The sequence below is a fragment of the Trichoderma citrinoviride genome, assembly GCF_003025115.1.
Source record: "Trichoderma citrinoviride strain TUCIM 6016 unplaced genomic scaffold BBK36scaffold_11, whole genome shotgun sequence".
NCBI lineage: Eukaryota > Fungi > Ascomycota > Sordariomycetes > Hypocreales > Hypocreaceae > Trichoderma > Trichoderma citrinoviride.
In genome coordinates, this window is record NW_020194719.1 from 21,675 (window position 1) to 40,357 (window position 18,683).

An 18,683-nucleotide genomic window follows, 5' to 3' on the forward strand; every position below is an offset into this window, starting at 1 on the left:
CGTAATCTCGAGGCAATACGGAGTACTGTATGAGGCAAATGTAATCTGGAATGAAAATTGTAGTATAATGACAAAACGAACTTGCGTCACGACTGATGCTCATCGTCGCTCTGTGCTGTCATGAATGACCCTTGAATGACTGGCTTTATGCTCACGTTGGGAGCCCTTGACCGCGAGAAAGGCCGGCGTTCTTTCTTATACTTGTTTTGGTATGTATAGTACCTAGATTATCAATAGTATGTCTTATTTTCAAGCTATACTATCGCGTTTATACTTGTCTTTATTTTTCTTGCCTAAATATGATTAGGACGTTGCTTCACTCCTGCATTCACTCCTTAGTATAGACTACCATATGCAACCCTTGAGCTTTGTGACTGCGTTTAGGCGCTCTCCAGTGTTCCAAAAGATTTCTACCTGTCGGCTACAGTGCTGAAAATACAAAGAGCTGTCGCGAGAGCCGTCTGGTTAGCTTCCAATACATCGGTAGAACGACTTGTTTCCAGGCCGGGGGGGTTGGCAGGGACTCACATTGTTGGTTGCGGCTATGGCAATACTGTCCTCAAACGGATGCCAGATACTGTCCTCAAACGGATGCCAGCTCATGTGTAGTATCTTCTTGTTGAAGTCAATCTGGTCCGCGTCCGTCTCTTTCCGCATCCTCTGACCCTGGGCACCACCAGCCGGGCTCCCCGCTCTTGAGCCCCCCTTCTTGCCGCCATTCGCAGCGGGACTTGAAGACGAGTTGATGGGCGTAGGAACGCCCACCTTCTTTGCCTTGAAAGCCGACTTGTCCGCCTGGAGGACCACCTCCACCTCCTTGTCCGGGTCGGAAGGATAGATCATGAAGTTGTTGTTGTAGCTGCCGGTCATGACGTTTTTGGCGTCGCCAGAGAAGACGACCTCGAACTTGTCGAAGATACTATCGTTTTCGTACGTGTCGCATAATCGAGGTCGCAGGTGCTCGTGAATCGGTATCGTCTTGACCGGCTGCCGCTCCATGTTGATGTCCCAGATCTTGACGGTGAGGTAATCTCGAGACAAGACATATCTTCCGTCGTAGGAGAATCGAACATCTGATATTGACGAGATGATTTCAGAGAAGAACGACCTCGATGAAGGGTCCTCTTCTTGTTCGAATACTATGAGTGAGTCCCCGTGGACCCCTTTGATTAGCTACTACTTCTTCTTGTTTTTGCTTTCCTGGAAAAAACAAGTCTGTCGAGCGGGATTGGCTTGGTTTGGTACAAACATTTTGCGTGCTGGTCGCACAGGGCGCTCTCTCGCATGTCGGCAAGCTTGATGGTGCCCTTTGAGCTGGCATACATGAACCAGTTGCAGCTGATGGGGTGGAACTCGGCAGCGGTGATGACCTCGGTCAGCTCCTCCATGTTGGCGGGTTTGATATCAACGATGTTGAAGCTCTGGTCCTGGATGTTGAGGTTCCAGAGATTGATGCGCAAATCGTCACTGCTAATGAAGGTTTCGCCATCACTGTTGACGGATATGCTGTTGATGTGGTACGCGTGGGCGTTGGCGTAGGTCCGTCGCGGGACGGCAGCCACAACGGTGTCATGATGTGTGAGACGAGGCAGCTTGAGGTCCGCCGCGTTCCTGAAGTGCTGCGTCGTGGGCAGAGCTCGAAGGCCGCCGCCGCCGCCTACCGGGCCGCCGGGCGTTACGTCGTGAGAAAGATTGTTCTCGGCCACCACTTTAAGAGACTTCTCGAACACCTTCCACAGCTTGATCGTCTTGTCGTTGGTTGATAGGAGGTAATGGGAGGCATTCTGTCGACGGCACCACTTGATCTTGTTGATCTTCTCCTCGATCTCGAGCGACTTCAGATAGTCAAACTCAGGCTCATGGGACTGAAACTCGGTGTGAAACTTGTATTCACAGGATTTTTTCTGCGGAGCATTCCATTAGATTAGAGACGGCTGCGAGCTGGCGGCATGGAGGCAGGGAGGCAGGGAGACAGAGGGGCTGAAGGGGGCTGAGGTGCAGAAGGGGACGAAGAAGGACAGGAGGGGGCAGGGCAGCGAGTCTTTACCGTCTCGTTCCGCTCAAATAGAACCACTCGTCCTCCCTTATCGCCGGTGGCCAGATAGTTGCCTGTGTGGTCAAACTCTACCGTCGAGATGATGTCGGCTGGGGCTCCGCGGTCAGTATCTCACATCATACGTCAGAGGGGAGAGGTCTGCTTTGTCTGGCAGGCGAACCTTCGGTGATATCCTCGACATCGCCCTTGTCGCCGAAGCATCTGCAGCAATCTCGAGTCAGCGGCACGCCCAATTCACGGCGGGCTCAGAGTCGGGGGCACGTACTGGGTGAACTTCCAGGTCGGCGAGCTCGCTTCACTGTCGACCATTTTGGTTGGCAGCGATAGCAGGGATCAGAGGTGAGGGATCAGAGGTGGCACAGGCAGCCGGGGGTGACGAGATGCGGCGGAAGCAGGACAGGAGGGCGATGGCGGGCGATGGCTCGGGGCGCTGGGCAGGTCGCTGCAGCTCGGTGAGGTTTGGAGCTTCGGGGGTGGTCGGGGCGGTGGTCGAAGCGCAATCAGTCGTGATGAGGCGGATGATGTCGTTTGCCGTGGCACTTTGGCGGGCTGAAGAGAGACCGCACAGCTCGAGGTTACTAACGAGGTGCCACAAGCTCTAGCCGGTGGTGGGGCACGAGAGCAGCAAGAAGCCAGATACACTAAGGACTAAGGAGAGACAGATAGAGGGGTTGGCACGGTTGGGCCGCAGCAGATGCTCGGGGCTTGATTGAATGATGATGCGCGTTCCGCTGACGCCAGCTACAAGTATGTGCTCTAGAAAAGGAAGCAAAAAGAGAAGACGGGGTGGCAGCCCAACTTTTTGGCGGCTTAGTACCTGATGATGAGCTAGACTTCTGTATGTACCTTCACAATACATTGCCAACATTGCCTGACGTCTGGTGCAAAGCAAAAAAGCGGGCTGTTTTGGGCGATTGTCTAATGATGAAGTACTGCATGGTCGTATCGCTGATTGGCTTTTTTCTTTGGGAATACCAGGTCATGTTACAGATTGCCTCCGATGACTACCTTGCTATGAAACAACTGTCTAGGATTGTAACCAAGGCTTTTGGATGACCATGTCATGCTGCCGACACTTGGCTGTGCATCATGGTGGCGCATCTGAGCGGCTCGGTGCTAAGCAGTGCCTCTGCTCTCTACTCTGCTCAGCTCGTAGGCCTTCTGAACCATACGATCTATGTACTTGGAAAAGCAGTAGGAAGCAGAATCAAGCAGAGGTGACTGAAGGCTGATATGTTGGTAGGTAGTGGTCCTCTGTTCATGTAGGCATGGTAGATAGGTTGTTCGATATCGCAACGCTCAGAAGCAGCCCCTCCCCCTCCATCTCCTCTCAACGCGTCCGTAATATCTGGTCGATATGCTCTCGGCTATTCTTGTGCGTCGTCTCCAGATACAGCAATCGTTGGTTCAACTTGTCAACCTCCCCATCGAGGTCTTGGATCTGGCGCTGTAGCTTTTCTTGCAGAGTGCTAGGAGGAAGAGAAACAAACCTAGGGTCCGGAGAGCCTCAATGTTAGTCCCGCCATCGCGCAGTTGCCATGCTTTGCAATTGGACATGGTAACGTACATTTTCCCGACGCCTTCATACATGACGGAGTCGCTTGGGAAGCTCTGCACTTCGCTCATGGTCAACCGCAGCAGGCGTTGCTCTCGCTGTTTCGCTGCTAATTGGGTTCGGACTATGCCAATCTGCTGCTGCGCTGCGATGGCTTGGGACTCGATCTCAAGCGCCAGCTAATCACGACATCAGCACGGATTGTAAAGCTTTGAGAGCCACGGCACTCACCTTCTGAAGAGCCTCATTCGGTATGGCCATGGCGGGCAGCTGGGTTTTACCTTGAGGCAGCTCAAGGTCAGTCCATTGACGTCGCGGAACAAAGCTGCAAGAGAAACGGCCAGTAGGGCGATTGAGCAGGGGACCTACATACTTTAGGGAGGGACTCGGGGAGGGACCTACGGATCGCTTATCGATACCTGTACAGTGGATTGCGTCTCCTGAACTGCTACATCGTACGGAGTATCCAGTACTTCAGGTTGCTGCTAAAATCGCAGAACCACACATGGAGCTGTCAGCTGCACGAAGCGAAGGTCCTCAGTTCAGGTGTATGATATTGACTCAGAAGGAAACAATCAAATTGATTGAATTCAATACCTCATACCTGAGAAAATAAAAAAATGTAGTTATGATAAAATTAAAGCAGCTAGAGCTCACATGCAACCCATTCAGATATGGCCATTGTATTGCTGGTAGTACTTCGTACCGGGTACCTGCTCAGAAGTGCAAGTGACACAGAGCTCAGGTCGGCGTAAGGGAAAGTCTCCACTCCATGAACTTTGGCTTGAGATTTTTTGCCCATACGTCTCCTTGCGTGCAGCGCCTGGACAAACCAAACCTCGATCCATCATCACTCTCGAATTTCCTTGTCCAAAGGCCCTGGGAGACGTCGCACACACAAAGAGTCGCATGCCTCACTCGGGATCGCTGACTCTCGATATATACGCTGCCGGATTGATAAGCCTCACCGCGGACGACTTCAATCCCGACCACGCGTAATCGCGTTTCTCATCCTTCCACTACCTCACCTGTCGAGAATCGCTCAGCGGCACCAAGCGGTCGTATTCCTATCGCAATAGCCATAGCCCAGCATGGGTATCCCCGCAGCCTTCCGATGGCTATCCAACAAATATCCCAAAATCATCTCACCCGTGATAGAGGAGACGCCCATCACCACTGAAGAAGGCGTTACCATCCCAGTGGACACCACCAGACCCAACCCCAATGGCGAGGAGCTCGACAACCTGTACCTGGACATGAATGGCATTGTCCACCCATGTTCGCATCCAGAGGACAGGCCTGCGCCCGCCGACGAGGAGGAGATGATGCTCGAGGTCTTCAGATATACTGACCGTGTCGTCAACATGGTCCGCCCGCGCAAAATCCTGATGATTGCCGTTGGTAAGTAATGCATCCTTTCTTCACCATGTTCCTCACCCTTCAGCGGCCTCAACGGTGGCTTTGCAATTATCTCAGCGTTGGCTAATGAAACATTCTTAGACGGAGTCGCACCAAGAGCGAAGATGAACCAGCAGCGGTCGCGGCGATTTCGATCAGCTCGGGAAGCGAAGGAGAAGGAAGAGGATAAGCAAGCGCTCATCGAGTTACTCAAGCGCCAGAATGGCGGCGTTTTCGAAGCTGCAGACTCCGAAGCCGTTGTCAAGAAGGCATTCGATTCCAACTCCATCACCCCAGGCACACCATTCATGGATATCCTCGCCATGAGTTTGCGATACTGGTGCCAGTATAAGCTGAACACGGATCCTGCCTGGGCGAAGCTCAAAATCATCATATCTGATGCTACCGTGCCGGGTGAAGGCGAGCACAAAATCATGAACTTCATCCGATCTCAGCGCACCTCCCCGAATTACGATCCCAACACACGCCATGTCATCTATGGCTTGGATGCCGATCTCATCATGCTGGGACTCGCCACGCACGAACCTCACTTCCGAGTTCTGCGTGAAGATGTCTTCTTCAACGAAGGCAAGAACAGGACGTGTAAGCTCTGTGGTCAGAAGGGGCATGAGGCAAACAACTGTCGTGGAACCGCAAAGCCCAACGATATGGCTGAGGGCGATGGGCAAGCCAAGGCCGTCCAGGCCCCCTTGAAGCCTTTCATCTGGCTACACGTCTCTGTCTTGAGGGAGTATCTCGCCATCGAGCTGTCTGTTCCTGATCTTCCCTTTAGGTTCGATTTGGAACGGGCCATTGACGACTGGATCTTCATGTGCTGCTTCGTCGGTAATGACTTTCTGCCTCACTTGCCAGCTCTGGAAATTCGCGAACATGGAATCGACACCTTGACTACGATCTGGAGAAACAGCTTACCATCCATGGGAGGTTATGTCACCAAAGACGGCCACATTGATTTGGAGAGAGCACAAGTTATACTTGACGGCCTCGCCAGTCAGGAGGCTGCAATCTTCAAGCGAAGGAAAGAACAAGAGGATCGCCGAGAAGCCTCTTTCAAGCGCAGGAAGCTTCAAAACGAGGGCTACTCGAGGAACGGGCAGCATGGCGCTTCTTCCAAGATCAACGGACACGCAGACCCTTCCAAGGGCCTGCATCTCTTCCCTATTGCAGCGCAGACTGCGAACTCATCCAACAATCTCAACGTCACACACGACATGGTCGTCAGCCGCGGCGCGGCCCAAGATGCGACGCTTGCCAATAGGGGTGCCGCCAGCGTAATTCGAGATCGACTCCGCGCTGACACGGCCAAGGTCGAAGACGGATCCAACGCCCCTGCAGACAGCACTCCCGCAGACAGCGCTCCCGCAGACAGCGCTCCCGCGGACACTACTCCGCAAACCCTGCCTTCGTCTCTTGGAAAGAGAAAGGCTGCAGAGTTAGATGATACCGCCAACTCTTCTTCGGCGGAATCCTTGGCCAGCAAACCCGTGGCTCCGCAAGAGGCCGAGCCAGTTGACAATGTTCGTCTTTGGGAAGAAGGCTACGAAGATCGCTACTATCAGCAGAAGTTTGGAAAAGATCCACAAGACATTGAATTCCGCCACAAAGTAGCTCATGCCTACGTGGAAGGATTGGCGTGGGTGTTGTTGTATTACTTCCAGGGATGCCCATCATGGGAGTGGTATTACCCATACCACTACGCCCCCTTTGCCGCTGACTTCAAAGACCTCGGGAAAATGGAAATCAGTTTCGAAAAGGGACGAGTTTCCAGGCCTTTCGAGCAACTCATGAGCGTCTTGCCGGCGGCGTCTCGTCACGCTCTCCCAGAGGTGTTCCACGATCTCATGACTGAAAAGGACAGCGAGATTATCGATTTTTATCCTGAGGAGTTTGAGATTGACCTCAATGGAAAGAAGATGGCATGGCAGGGTGTGGCTTTGCTCCCATTCATCGACATGACGCGTCTCCTCAAAGCTGTTCAAGCCAAGTACCCGCAATTGAGCCCAGATGATGTTGCACGGAATACGATTGGCAAGGACGTTTTGATACTGTCCGATAACCATGAAGGCCTCTACGACGATATCTTGACCACCTTCTATTCCAAGAAGCAAGACCGCTCAAGGCTCACCATTAACCCGGCGAACAGCAATGGCTTGGCAGGAGAAATAGAGAAGCAGGAGGACTCAGTTCCTCATGGAGCCCTGCGCTATCCCCTAGAGCGGCGATCGATGCCGGATCTCGATTACGATCATTCCATCAGGTATTTTCACCCTAACATTCTGTGACACTCTGCTAACCAAGCGCAGCGTTTACTACGACATGCCCCAGCTATCGCAAACCCACAAATCAATGCTTCTGCGCGGAGTGCGAATGCCGCCGCCTGCTCTGACCAGGAGTGATATCGAGGAAATTCGAGGGAAAACCAACCGATCAGGCCGCAACTACGGGAACTACGGAAACAACAATGGCCGAGGACGAGGTGGTTATTCAGGCGGTTATAGGGATTCCCGGGAGCCTTACAACGGGCGCAACCGTGACAACCAGCGCTTCCAATCATACCCCAATCCATCGTATGGCATGCCACAACAACCGTTCTATGGCATGCCGCAACAACCGCCTTATGGCATGCCGCAACAGCCGCCTTATGGCATGCCACAGCAGCAGCCGTATGGCGGGCCGCAACACGGGGGGTGGCAGCCGTCAGGCGGGCCGGCATTCGATCCGAGAGCAGGCCCATCGCCATTCCCCAATGCGCGACACCAACAGGGCTGGTCTGACGGTAGGAATGAGTACCGCGGCCGAGGGAGGCGCGGACCGGATTCTGGACCTCGGCCTCCCTATCGTGGCGGCCACTGGCAAGGACGTGACCATGCGTAACTGACATAATTCGCCCTCATGTGCGTGTGTGAGAACGAGATCATTTTTTCTTCTTTTTCAAACGGAACATACACGTCGTAGGAGCCATTATATCTAAGCGTACTGCTATACCGCCCAGCAAATCATGTCCATGCCAGGGAGCCATCCTACGTAAACCAGTCGTCTCACATTCACCAGACCTTCTATCTCGTCCATGTGTATGACGAAGTAAACATTAGGAGTCAGATAGAATTAGTAATGTCAGGTTCATCTCTTTTTTCCATGTCCTTTGCTCATGCATATGTTCGTATCAACCAAGGCCGCCCCAGATACCTCGAATTCTCCTCGCAAGCTGTATGTCTTTCTGCATCAGGGTAACCCTCTTCGCGTGTACAGCGCACAGCTGCGCATCCTCAAACAGATGCACCATGAAGGCCTCTGCGGCTTCTTGCAGCGCCTGAATGGCCTGGCTCTGCCATCTAAACTCCTTTCCCCTCGGACGACAATTCAACCCAATTTCTCGAACCTATCCATTATCAAAAAAACACGTCCAGGTTGCGACCGGGGATTTAAAGCGTGGCACTCACGAGGCGCATAAACGGCAGCTTCAACAGCAAAAGCTTCGTGTTGGCCTGGTATTGCCTGATTTCCCGCAATGCGACGGTACCTGGGCGATATCGTCGTCGCTGTCTCGTGGGCAGTGGATCGCCGGCTGAAGAAAGGGTTAGCAAGACGGACGGCGAAGGGCAACGAGAAGTTGTATTTGTTCGTGTCACGCACGCTGTACATCGCTCGGTCTGTGGCGCACTTTTTGTGAGGTTCCCGAGGTCGACTGACGAGGAGGCATTGTGGGCAGAGGAGCAAATCAGTCAAGGAAAGCGCGGAGAAACGTAGAAAACCATGCGCGATGGCCAGCTCGTGGCCTACATCGAGGCTCAATCGAGGTGTAGAACAAAAGGTTCCAGGTTGGTCGCACTATATTTTGTTCTGCTATGTGGAACGACGCGTCCCTGGTCAACCCGGTGACAGCCAAGCTTCGCCCGATAAGATAAGGCGCATGATCCACGTTGCATCTAGTATCTTTGGAAACAGCTCTCGCAGGGTCTATGTATGTACCTTACCTCAGTAACCAAGAACGATATCTCAACAAAGATTTAATTAATAGTGCAAATTTTGGACATTTGATAAATAAAGAGAAGTATAGATATAGAATGATCATGAGAAATACATTGATTTTCTACTCCATACCTACATAAGCCGTGTTTCTACTAGGACGTTGCGGATATGGTTGCCTCCAGTTCAATCATGATGGCCAAGTTACAGGGCAACGCCCCTGATTCGCCAATCGATATTAGTGCTTCGTAAATTGGAACGTGTTTCTAGAAGCTCTCCGCTGAGCTCCAGTCCAACTAGTAGTATTGCTTCGTTCCTCGAAGCTCTCTGCAGCAGTCAGTTCCCTCACGCCAACTGCCGGCCAGGGACATGGGTGAGGCGACGACATGTTCTCCATCTCCAGCACGCCGGCGAAACAATCCGTTGGCGACACCATCAGCGTCCTCAGCGGCCGACTCGGTTCCGCAACCCTCCTCGAAGACCGGCGCGCTGCTGTCCTGGGCCTGCGAAGCTTCGCAAAGGATTACCCAGCCACTGTAGCATCGGGGGCTCTGAGGGGCTTGATTGGCAGCTTGTCCAAGGACGCCGAAGATGTCGACACCATCAAGATCGTGCTGGAAACCCTGTTGATGCTCTTCAACCCCAACAAGGAGAGCCCCGAGGCATCAGACGAAATCGCACTCTGGCTGGCCGACGAGTTCACCCAGCGCCAGGAAAACATCGACCTCGTCCTCGATTTCCTTGATACCTCCGACTTCTACTCGCGCCTATACTCTCTGCAGCTACTCAGCTCGATCCTCACGGCACGGACGCAGCGGACGGAAGAATGCGTCCTCTCCGCACCCCTGGGCATCAGCCGCCTCGTCGCTGCGCTTGACGACCAACGGGAGGCGATACGCACAGAAGGCGTCAATCTGTTGATATTACTGACGTCCAGCTCTCTAGAGATACAAAAGCTCGTCGCCTTTCAGAATGCGTTTGAGAAGTTGTTCGACATTATTGCCGCGGACGGCTCACTTTCCGAAGGCGGGAGGACGGTGGAGGACAGCTTGATACTCCTGGCCAACCTGCTGAGGGGCAATTTCGCCAACCAGTCGCTCTTCCGGGAATCGGGTTGCATAGGCAAGCTCACGGAGATGCTCAAGGGCCTGCTCGAAGCGCAGAAGCAAGAAGATAACCTCGCTAAGTGGGCGCAGATCCAGCACAACCGCAACATCTACGCATTCCTCTCCATCATCCGGCTGTTCTTGTCGCCAGGCTCCGCAGAGACGCACCAGAATCAGGCTACGTTCTGGAGGCATGGCCTCAGCTATCTCGTCCTGCAACTCGCGTTCGGCCACGATGTTCAGTTCCAAATCAAGGCCGAGGTGCGGACGTCTGATATCCTGCTCTTATTGTTGTCGGGCCGCAATGATAACATTTCTAGTAGGCCTTGCTCGCATGTGGCGACCTGATCCGTAACAACATGCCCGTGCAGGAGGCATTTGCCTCTCTCATGGTCCCTCCTCCGCTGGAATCCGCGGCTGAGACCCCAAGTGCGCCCAATGGCCAGGCCAAGATATACATTATTGACGGCCTGCTTGACTTGACACTGAATGTGCACGAACTTTCTGCGTTTGATTTACGTTACGCTGCCTGCCAATGCCTAAAGGCTTACTTCTCCAACCATGACGAAGTAAAGTCTCACTTTCTGGGCAGAGCCATAGAAGGCTACCAGTCTGGCCGGGACGAATCTGCCAACATCCTGAGTGTCCTGCTGAGGCTACCAGGTGACGTATTTCTCAGCGACCCATATCGCGTGTGGTTCGCCGCCGTCATCGCCTTCCATCTGCTCTATGACAATCCTGCGGCCAAGGCAGTGGCAAAGGGCTTGACCGAAGGCGATGCCTCCAAGGGTGAAGAAGTGGTGACCAGTATCCAGACGATCACAGCGCATCTTCTCATGCGGATACGCCGAGACGACGATACTCGGATATTGGTAGCATACCTGATGCTCCTCCTCGGCTGGCTGTTTGAGGACCTTGACGCCGTCAATGATTTCCTGGCCGAAGGGAGCAACGTTCAGGGACTTATACAGGTAATCACGCAGCCGGTTCGCGTGACGGGAGAACTTGTCCAAGGGCTATGCGCCATGCTGCTGGGGGTTGTATATGAGTTCTCTACCAAGGACTCGCCCATACCACGAGCAACGCTGCATTCCATCTTGGAGTCACGGCTGGACAGGGATGGTTACGTGGATCGACTGACAAAACTTCGGAACCATCCTTTGCTCCGAGAGTTTGAAGTCACACCGCAAAAGCTCATGGCTTCAACAGATGGCGAAGAGGTCAACGTGTTCTTTGACGATGTTTTTGTCGATTTCTTCAAGGATAACTTCAGCCGTGCAATCCGCGCTCTTGATAAAGCGCCCGATATTGAGGTCTCGGTCATCACGAATGGTACGGAGCAGGGTATTTCCAGACAGCTCGTAGACTCCTTGCGGCAGCAAATAGAGGAAAAAGACCGCGCAATTGAAGAAGCCAACAGCGCCAATAAATCCCTGGAAGGGGTCATTAAGGAGGTGCAGGAGGCACATCGCCGTGCAAAGGAAGATGCCGAGGCCACGAGCGCGAGATTGATGGCAGAGATGCGGTATGTTTTGAAGCTTTCCGAAAACGAATCCTTTGTAACGGCCAGCTGAAACGGGTATACAGCAAACTACAAGGCGAGCAGGCTGCTACAGTCTCCGGGCTTGAACAAAAGATTGCGCAGATGCAACAGCAGCTCAATGCGAAAGATCAGCACCTCCAAACCCAGCTTGCTGCTAAGGATCAGTATCTGCAAACCCAGCTGAGTAGCAAAGACCAGTACCTGCAAGCCCAGCTAAGCCAAGCTCAAAAGGCGCACGAAGTAGAAGCAGAGCGTGCGAAGCAGAGGGCGGAAGCTGAAATTGCAGACTTGCGAGCAACTGTTAGCAGGCTTGAGGTCGACGTGATGAAGGTGAGTGAACACAACGGGCGACTTTTGGACGTCAGGTTGCTATGTTATGACCAGATCAACTAACTGGCGCTCTTTCTAGGCCAACAAGAGCAAGGCTTCTGAACTACAGACCCTTCGCAAGGAGCATGCAGACGCGCTGGCGGAGCGCGACTCCCAGTTGAAGAAGGCCAACGAGAAGGCGGAAGAAGGCGCAAAGCAGCTCACCAGTTTGAAAGAAGAGGTCGAGAAGCTGAGAAAGGAGGCTGACAAACTTCGGGAGGAGGCTGAGAAGCTACGGGAGGAAGAAGAGGAGAGTCGGACAGAGGCCGAGAAGCGACAAAAAGAAGTTGAAAAGTTACAAGCCGAGGCTGACAAGCTGCGGCAGGAAGCTGCAAAGGTGAGAAACGAGATCAACTCTTTGGCTAACGGGACATTGCTGACGCTCAACCTCAGTCAAAGCAAGCCTTGGCGGATGCTGAAAAGGCCAAGGACACGGTACAGTCGGAGCTGGACGATCTCCTCATGGTGTTTGGCGATTTGGAGGAGAAGCTCGGGAAGTACAAGGTAGGCAATCTGGCTCATTATATAGCCCATCCTCGCACAAGAAAAAGACATAATAAGATGCTAATGCAGAGTTCCATTAGGCTCGTTTGCGTGGACTTGGACAAGAGGTGTCCGATGGCGAAGATGATGACGGGGACGATGGCAGTGAGGGAGAGGAAGAAAGTGAAGACGAAGAGGACGATAAAGCTGTTGACTGATTCTGGAGCACTTGAGATGGGGGTGTCAGAGCCTGTGCAGCACTGCAACAGTATTGACCGCCTTGTAGCGGGGGAGCCATTGTCCGTAAAAACCAATGAAAATAGAAGAAGAGAAAAAAAATCAAGTCACCATCACAAAGATGCCATTCACGAATGCAATCGTTGATGTTGGTGTTGGTGTTGACGTTGAGATGCAGGCCCGGCAGTAATGGGTGCGAACGAGGTTGAGTGAAGTAACAATATATAAAGGGGTTTAGAACAAAAACAAATTGGAGTGGGACCTCCCATCGAACTCACCTCTTGCCTTTTACCAGATGTGACCGTGGGATTGGCCCAACAGACTCCATTTCAATAATCTTTGGCACTTCCTCATCTGGAGCTTCCAGGTTCGAACGCGACTTGAGGATTTTTTCTCAAATCATTTTTTTTTCTTTCTTTTTTGCTCAACTATTGTTTTTCTCGACTTTAAGATAGCAGCAATAACAAGAAATGCTTAGCTTTTTCTCTTTTTCAAGAGTGTTCATTCTTTGATTTGATTTTTGTTGTTTTGGTATCTGCTGGCCTACTTTATCCATGATGGAGAGAATTCCGCTGTGTGGAGCTTTTGCCGCCTTCCAGGGAAGATCAAGCACCAAACGAATACCTGACACACACTAAAAAGGTTTGATGTGTACCTTTTCAAAGGCAATAGCTACCCCAAACAAGGCCGTTTGCAGCTTGGCTTTAATGTACTGTTTCTGGTTGAAAAGTAGCGTCCTCACTTGTCTTGTAATTGGTTCGTACCTTGATGTCCCGGCGGCAGTTACACTAAGAAAAAATATGAAAAAGATGTTATAAATTTCCAGATTCATGAAAAAGGCAGCAAAAACAACTGACCAGCCAGCAGTGAGGTAATCGTATAAACGATTGTCGTTGTTTGTGTTTTAAAAGACAAGAGAAAGAAGGGAGAGAAGAAGAGAAAGCAAAGAGAAACAGAAACCCTCATACAAAATGAGTGCAGGATCAGTATCAGGATCCTCATCCGCCTCGAGCAACGTCTCAGACGAAGGCGAATGGCTCGACATTGAAAACGACGAGGAGGCCATCCCCGTCATCTCCCTCTTCGACGCCCAGAGAACCTTCCCCAGCTGGCCGGAGATGCTCGAGAGCTGCAAAGCGGAGCACGGCTTCGACCTCATCGCCGCCATCAAGAACCTGCAGCTCGACTTCCACGGCGCCGTCAAGCTCGTCAACTTCATCCGCAGCCGCGTCCGGGACGGGCAGCCCGTGCCCAAGGACAGGGACCTGACGCTGGCCGACTTTGAGGACGACGCCTACTTCAAGCCCGTGCTGGACAATGACGCCCTCATCGTCTCGCTGGATGAGATTCTCGACAGTGACCTCGTCAAGGCGGACAGCGGCAGTGCTGCTGCTGCTGCTGCTGCTGCGGGCCAGCTGGACGACGGATCTCGGGAAAAGGAGCTGTTGACGCAGAAGCAGGCGCTCGAGGCCGAGTTGGAGTCCGTCCGGACGCAGTTCTCAAACTACCGGCTGGCCGTGCAGGAGACGCTGGATCGTCGCTGGGGAGATGACGAGGAACAGAGCCCGGCCAAGGGCAAGGCCGGCAGCGGCGAGGACCGCAGCAACTACTATTTCGAATCTTACGCCTACAACGGTAAGCGCTTCGCTCTTTTGGCTTATGTTGGATGGTGTATTTGGTGGGAGATACTGATCAGCGTGAACAGATATCCACGAGACTATGCTCAAGGACACGGTCAGGACGGAGGCCTACCGTGACTTCATCTACAACAACAAGCACATCTTCAAGGGCAAAGTCGTGCTCGATATTGGCTGCGGCACAGGTGAGATATACTCTTTGCTGGATTGGTGCATTCAGCCTCGCTGAGCTTCCCTCAACCTAACCCAACCGTTCTCCGTAGGCATTCTGAGCATGTTCTGCGCCAAAGCCGGCGCAGCTCGCGTCATTGCTGTCGACAAGTCAGACATTATCAAGAAGGCAACTGAAAACATCTTCAACAACGGCCTCTCCGACATCATCACCTGCGTCAAGGGCGGTATCGAAGACGTCAAGCTGCCCGTCGACCAGGTCGACATCATCGTCAGTGAGTGGATGGGCTACTGCCTGCTGTACGAGGCCATGCTTCCCAGCGTTCTCTATGCCAGAGACAAATACCTCAAGCCTGATGGCCTGCTGGTTCCCAGCTCCGCCACTCTGTGGATGGCGCCCGTCCAGGACACCGACTACGTGATGGAACACATTTCTTATTGGAGAGACGTCTATGGTTTCGATATGAAAGCTATGCAAGAAGGTATCTATGATGAGGTCAGAGTCGAGGCGGTCCCCAAGAGCACCCTGAGCGGAGAGCCATACCCCTTCAAGGTCCTCGACCTCCACACGGTCAAGCCCGAGGAGCTTTCGTTCACAGCCAAGTGGGAGTCACGGCTGTCGCGACCTTCAGAGGGCTTGGACGGCTTCCTCATCTGGTTCGACAACTTCTTCGCCACTTCTAGGGACGAGCCCGTGCCCGAGCCCTTCACGACTCCCGAAGACTTCGTAAAGGCGAAGCCGGGCAACGTCGCATTCACGACCGGTCCTTCCGGCACCGTGACCCATTGGAAGCAAGGCCTGCTTTTGGTACCCCGAGAGTCCACTCCGTCCAAGCTGCCAGAAACAATATCTGGGCAAGTCACCTTTGCAGCCCTCGAGGAGAATGCAAGAGCATTGAGGATCGATGTCACATGCTCTTTCGAAAGTCAACCTACCGCAAGCCAAGAGAAGAAATGGTCCTGGAAGTTGGACTAGCGGGCAGTCTCGAAGCATTGACTGGCCCTGGAGGAAATCGTAAAATAGGGGGGAAAGAGCCCGCATGTTGCTAGTAGTGAGGTACTTTCAGTGCCTGTAGCCATAGATTCACAATGCTGAGAAATCCTTCTCCTAGGATAAAGCCCTGGGTCACAACATAATGTCAGCGAGCGTCTTTCGTATCATATGTGAGGCTCTTACCGATGCAACGATGATGAGAGGCGTAGTTGACTGTTTTCGTATACTCAGCCAATACCAGCTGATGATGCCTCCAATAGCTCGAGCGAGTGTAAAGGACGGCACGTTGTACATGCCTTGATTCACGAATTAGACAATTTCCCCCGTAGAGGCGTGGCCGAGGTTCTGCTTACCGACTGCGACGGCAATGCCGCCGGGTATCCAAGAGCGCCATGGCCTTCCAACCGACAAAGTCCGGGCAAGGGTCGTGACGGCAAAGAGAACACCGGCTCCCGTTGCCCACTCCTTGGCCATATATGGCAAACCCTGCCCTGTGACGAGCCTGGCTGTGAATATCCAGACGTATGCCGTAGGAACCTGGAACAATTTGCCGGGAATCTCATATACCCTGTCACCAATAACCAGCACGATTAGCACACACTCATCCGAAGCAACCGGGCCAAGGGCCGCCGAGTCCATCACTGACTGGCGTGGACACACTTACGCTGTGTAGATGTGATACGCAAAAGCACTGAACACAGCGCCAAAAGTAGCGCCAATGATCTGTCCCCAGAATTGTGCCTTGGGAGCAGCGCCAAGGAGGTGGCCGGTCTTGAGATCTTGCATCAGGTCTCCCGCCTGCAATGCGCCCTATTGTTAAAGTTAGGAGATACGGTTCGATATATCAAGTTCTTCCTGTGTAGAACTTACGGCTTCTGACTAAATAACAACCCATTGTTAGCCAAAGTAGATGGGACGGTCGAAGGCTTAAAAGGGGAGAGTATACATACGATAGCACCGGCAACCAAGTTGATGAGAACGCTGGACTTGTGACCCTGCGGAATAATGAGAGCGAAAAACAGCTGCGCCAGTTTGCTAATGCCGGACACGGGGTTAAGGTCAGTCTCTCCAAGGGCTCTCACACCCATGATGCTCAGGACCAGGGCCATGAGAACGGCAATAACAATGGCGTAAAGTGGCACCAGGTCGCCAAACACGATTCGGGTAGCTAGAACGCAGACCAGAACGGATGCGAGGAGTCCCCACGAGACGATTTTGCTGTTAACCTGCTGCTCGACTGGGGCATCATCCAGGCCACGATTGTCCTCTTCGGCGAGGGAGCTCTGATCATCTCGAAGTGTCGAGGACTGGTTCTCCTCTTCCTCTTCGTCTCCTCCTTCTTGAGCAGGAATGGGAGAATACCGATGAGATGACCCAAACAAGGCCGCGATCCTGCTATGTTGGAATCGGCGCTGTAATGCAGATGCCAATCTCACGACGTGGGTTTCAAAAAGGGGGCGAAGAGCAATGTAGGCGAGACTGACAACAGCATCGACAAGCATGATGGCCAGAGACACCCAGACAATCCAGCCTTTGCTGCCATTCTCCCAGTCATCCACTGGTCCGGGAGCCCAGCCCTTCATTTTGGCCAAGGGGCTGAGGATGCCCCAGCCGACGACTGCGCCTAGAGTCATGTGGAGTGTAGTCTCCGTCCCCATGATGATGCCTTGTCCGACATATGCAAGGCTTGGGTTCAATGTCCAAAGCCAGGTAGAGGCCGCGACAGTCCCAAACACAGGGAGATCTCGCAGGATGGGCAGGAAATAGTTGGAGATGGTAAAGATGCCTGAGACCAGGAAGCTGATAAGCAAGAGCCTCATGTTGTATGCCCAGTCCATGTCCTTGGAAACCGGCGACTCCTCCTCTTCCGCAACAGAGCCGCCGTCATCGACCAGCATAGGATCATCGTCTTTGGGCACAAGGCTGGCAAACCCGCCTTTAGCAGCGGCATCAAGCTCCTGAGGAGAAGAGCTTTTCCCTTGACTATGGAGAACGCGGATAAGCACCGCAGTGCTGAAGCCGCTGGGGAACCGGAGTCGCTCTCTGATGATGACCTGATGGCGCCTGGAAGATCATACGAACAAAGCCGTCTCAGCCAACTCGCACTAACACTGGAGTTTGTCGTATCAAGACCACTTACAAGGGAACAGCAAAGACAACTCCGAAATAGCAGAGACCTAGGGACCATATGATGAGCTGCCATGTACTCAAGGACAACGGCCCTTGCTCATCAGCCCCCAGGAGGTAGTTCATCGCTGGAATCTACAAGTCATCGAAATGAGTAAATTTGACGAGCGGCAGAGCAAGAGCTTCAAAGGGGGACGCCTACAACACCGACAAAGCCACAGCCCAGCGGCATAATGGCCATGCCGCCAGCAACGCTCTGCACCAGCACGTTCTCGACCGGGCTGAAGGGGAATCGCAGGTAAGGCTTCAGCAGCTTGAAGACGGCGAATCCCATGAGACTCGAGGGCATCGACATGATGGAGACCCAGCCGGTCTGCAGGCCGAAATACATGTTGGCGGCGCATATCACGGTTCCAACACCAAGGCCGGCAGCGACACCGCGGACGGTGAAGCTGCGCCCTTGCGGGGACGGAGACGTCATTATCAGAGCTTCTTTGACGCCGTGTGCATCGGACCAGGAGACTCTCTGTTAGTGGATGGGCTTCGATCAATCAGCGGCGACGTGGGCGAAACGACGGTGATGCTGACGATTTTGGTGTATCTATCATCGACCTGACTTGTAAGCTCGCGGGAAGCTCTGTCCGTGAGCTTTATATAAGGGGACTGACTGGCTGACTGCTCATGTCTCAGTGGCTTCCGGACATTCGCATTACTAATCCAAGCATATAAGCGCGTCTCTCAAGGGCCCGGACAGGCAGGAACTCCCGAATATCAATCAAGCATGCCTCCGGGGCCTGGATTATATGATTTTCCTGCTTCAATGAAGCTCATCACAATAAAGCATCTCTTGTTACTATTTTCAAGGCTTCCCGAGGAGCTGCTACTATTCGCGCTAATGTGTTGAGCTTCCAGACGAACACGGACCTACCCGTGATCCAAGGCCCTGTCATGGCGCTTCATCCGGACTGTGTCGGCCATTCCAAGCTTGGTTCTGCCAGACAACTGGAGCCTGAAGTAGTA

General features: G+C 53.0%; 6 protein-coding genes across 6 annotated transcripts; 2 read left to right on the forward strand and 4 right to left on the reverse strand.

The window, feature by feature from the left end:
- Window positions 1-421: 421 nt before the first annotated feature.
- Window positions 422-2,365, reverse strand: BBK36DRAFT_1133521 (protein phosphatase PP2A regulatory subunit B; the record flags this gene model as incomplete). Its single annotated transcript, XM_024892099.1, has 6 exons — window positions 422-469; window positions 529-1,139; window positions 1,250-1,904; window positions 2,048-2,145; window positions 2,217-2,257; window positions 2,322-2,365. 6 exons carry the CDS (start codon window positions 2,363-2,365, stop codon window positions 422-424), a joined length of 1,497 nt encoding a protein of 498 aa, XP_024747377.1.
- Window positions 2,366-3,386: 1,021 nt separating this feature from the next.
- BBK36DRAFT_1124706 (Prefoldin) lies at window positions 3,387-3,872 on the reverse strand (the record flags this gene model as incomplete). The annotated part of the gene is made up of 3 exons (XM_024891184.1): window positions 3,387-3,546; window positions 3,624-3,790; window positions 3,843-3,872. 3 exons carry the CDS (start codon window positions 3,870-3,872, stop codon window positions 3,387-3,389), a joined length of 357 nt encoding a protein of 118 aa, XP_024747378.1.
- Window positions 3,873-8,193: 4,321 nt separating this feature from the next.
- On the reverse strand, window positions 8,194-8,730 carry BBK36DRAFT_1124721 (histone-fold-containing protein; the record flags this gene model as incomplete). Its single annotated transcript, XM_024891187.1, has 3 exons — window positions 8,194-8,409; window positions 8,471-8,595; window positions 8,664-8,730. The coding sequence occupies 3 exons, from the start codon at window positions 8,728-8,730 to the stop codon at window positions 8,194-8,196; spliced, it is 408 nt and encodes a 135-aa protein (XP_024747379.1).
- Window positions 8,731-9,350: 620 nt separating this feature from the next.
- On the forward strand, window positions 9,351-12,715 carry BBK36DRAFT_1178087 (ER to Golgi protein transport; the record flags this gene model as incomplete). The annotated part of the gene is made up of 7 exons (XM_024896113.1): window positions 9,351-10,363; window positions 10,426-11,627; window positions 11,690-11,975; window positions 12,055-12,268; window positions 12,331-12,351; window positions 12,418-12,518; window positions 12,599-12,715. Exons 1-7 carry the CDS (start codon window positions 9,383-9,385, stop codon window positions 12,713-12,715), a joined length of 2,922 nt encoding a protein of 973 aa, XP_024747380.1. The 5' UTR covers window positions 9,351-9,382.
- A 1,035-nt stretch (window positions 12,716-13,750) lies between these two features.
- BBK36DRAFT_1095623 (S-adenosyl-L-methionine-dependent methyltransferase) lies at window positions 13,751-15,440 on the forward strand (the record flags this gene model as incomplete). Its single annotated transcript, XM_024889078.1, has 3 exons — window positions 13,751-14,369; window positions 14,440-14,556; window positions 14,635-15,440. Coding segments are annotated over 3 exons (1,542 nt in total), but the record flags the coding sequence as incomplete, so codon positions are not given.
- A 148-nt stretch (window positions 15,441-15,588) lies between these two features.
- BBK36DRAFT_1124906 (OPT superfamily oligopeptide transporter) lies at window positions 15,589-18,144 on the reverse strand (the record flags this gene model as incomplete). Its single annotated transcript, XM_024891210.1, has 8 exons — window positions 15,589-15,663; window positions 15,720-15,832; window positions 15,890-16,104; window positions 16,201-16,346; window positions 16,407-16,415; window positions 16,487-17,600; window positions 17,677-17,798; window positions 17,866-18,144. The coding sequence occupies 8 exons, from the start codon at window positions 18,142-18,144 to the stop codon at window positions 15,589-15,591; spliced, it is 2,073 nt and encodes a 690-aa protein (XP_024747382.1).
- Between the last annotated feature and the right edge of the window lie 539 nt (window positions 18,145-18,683).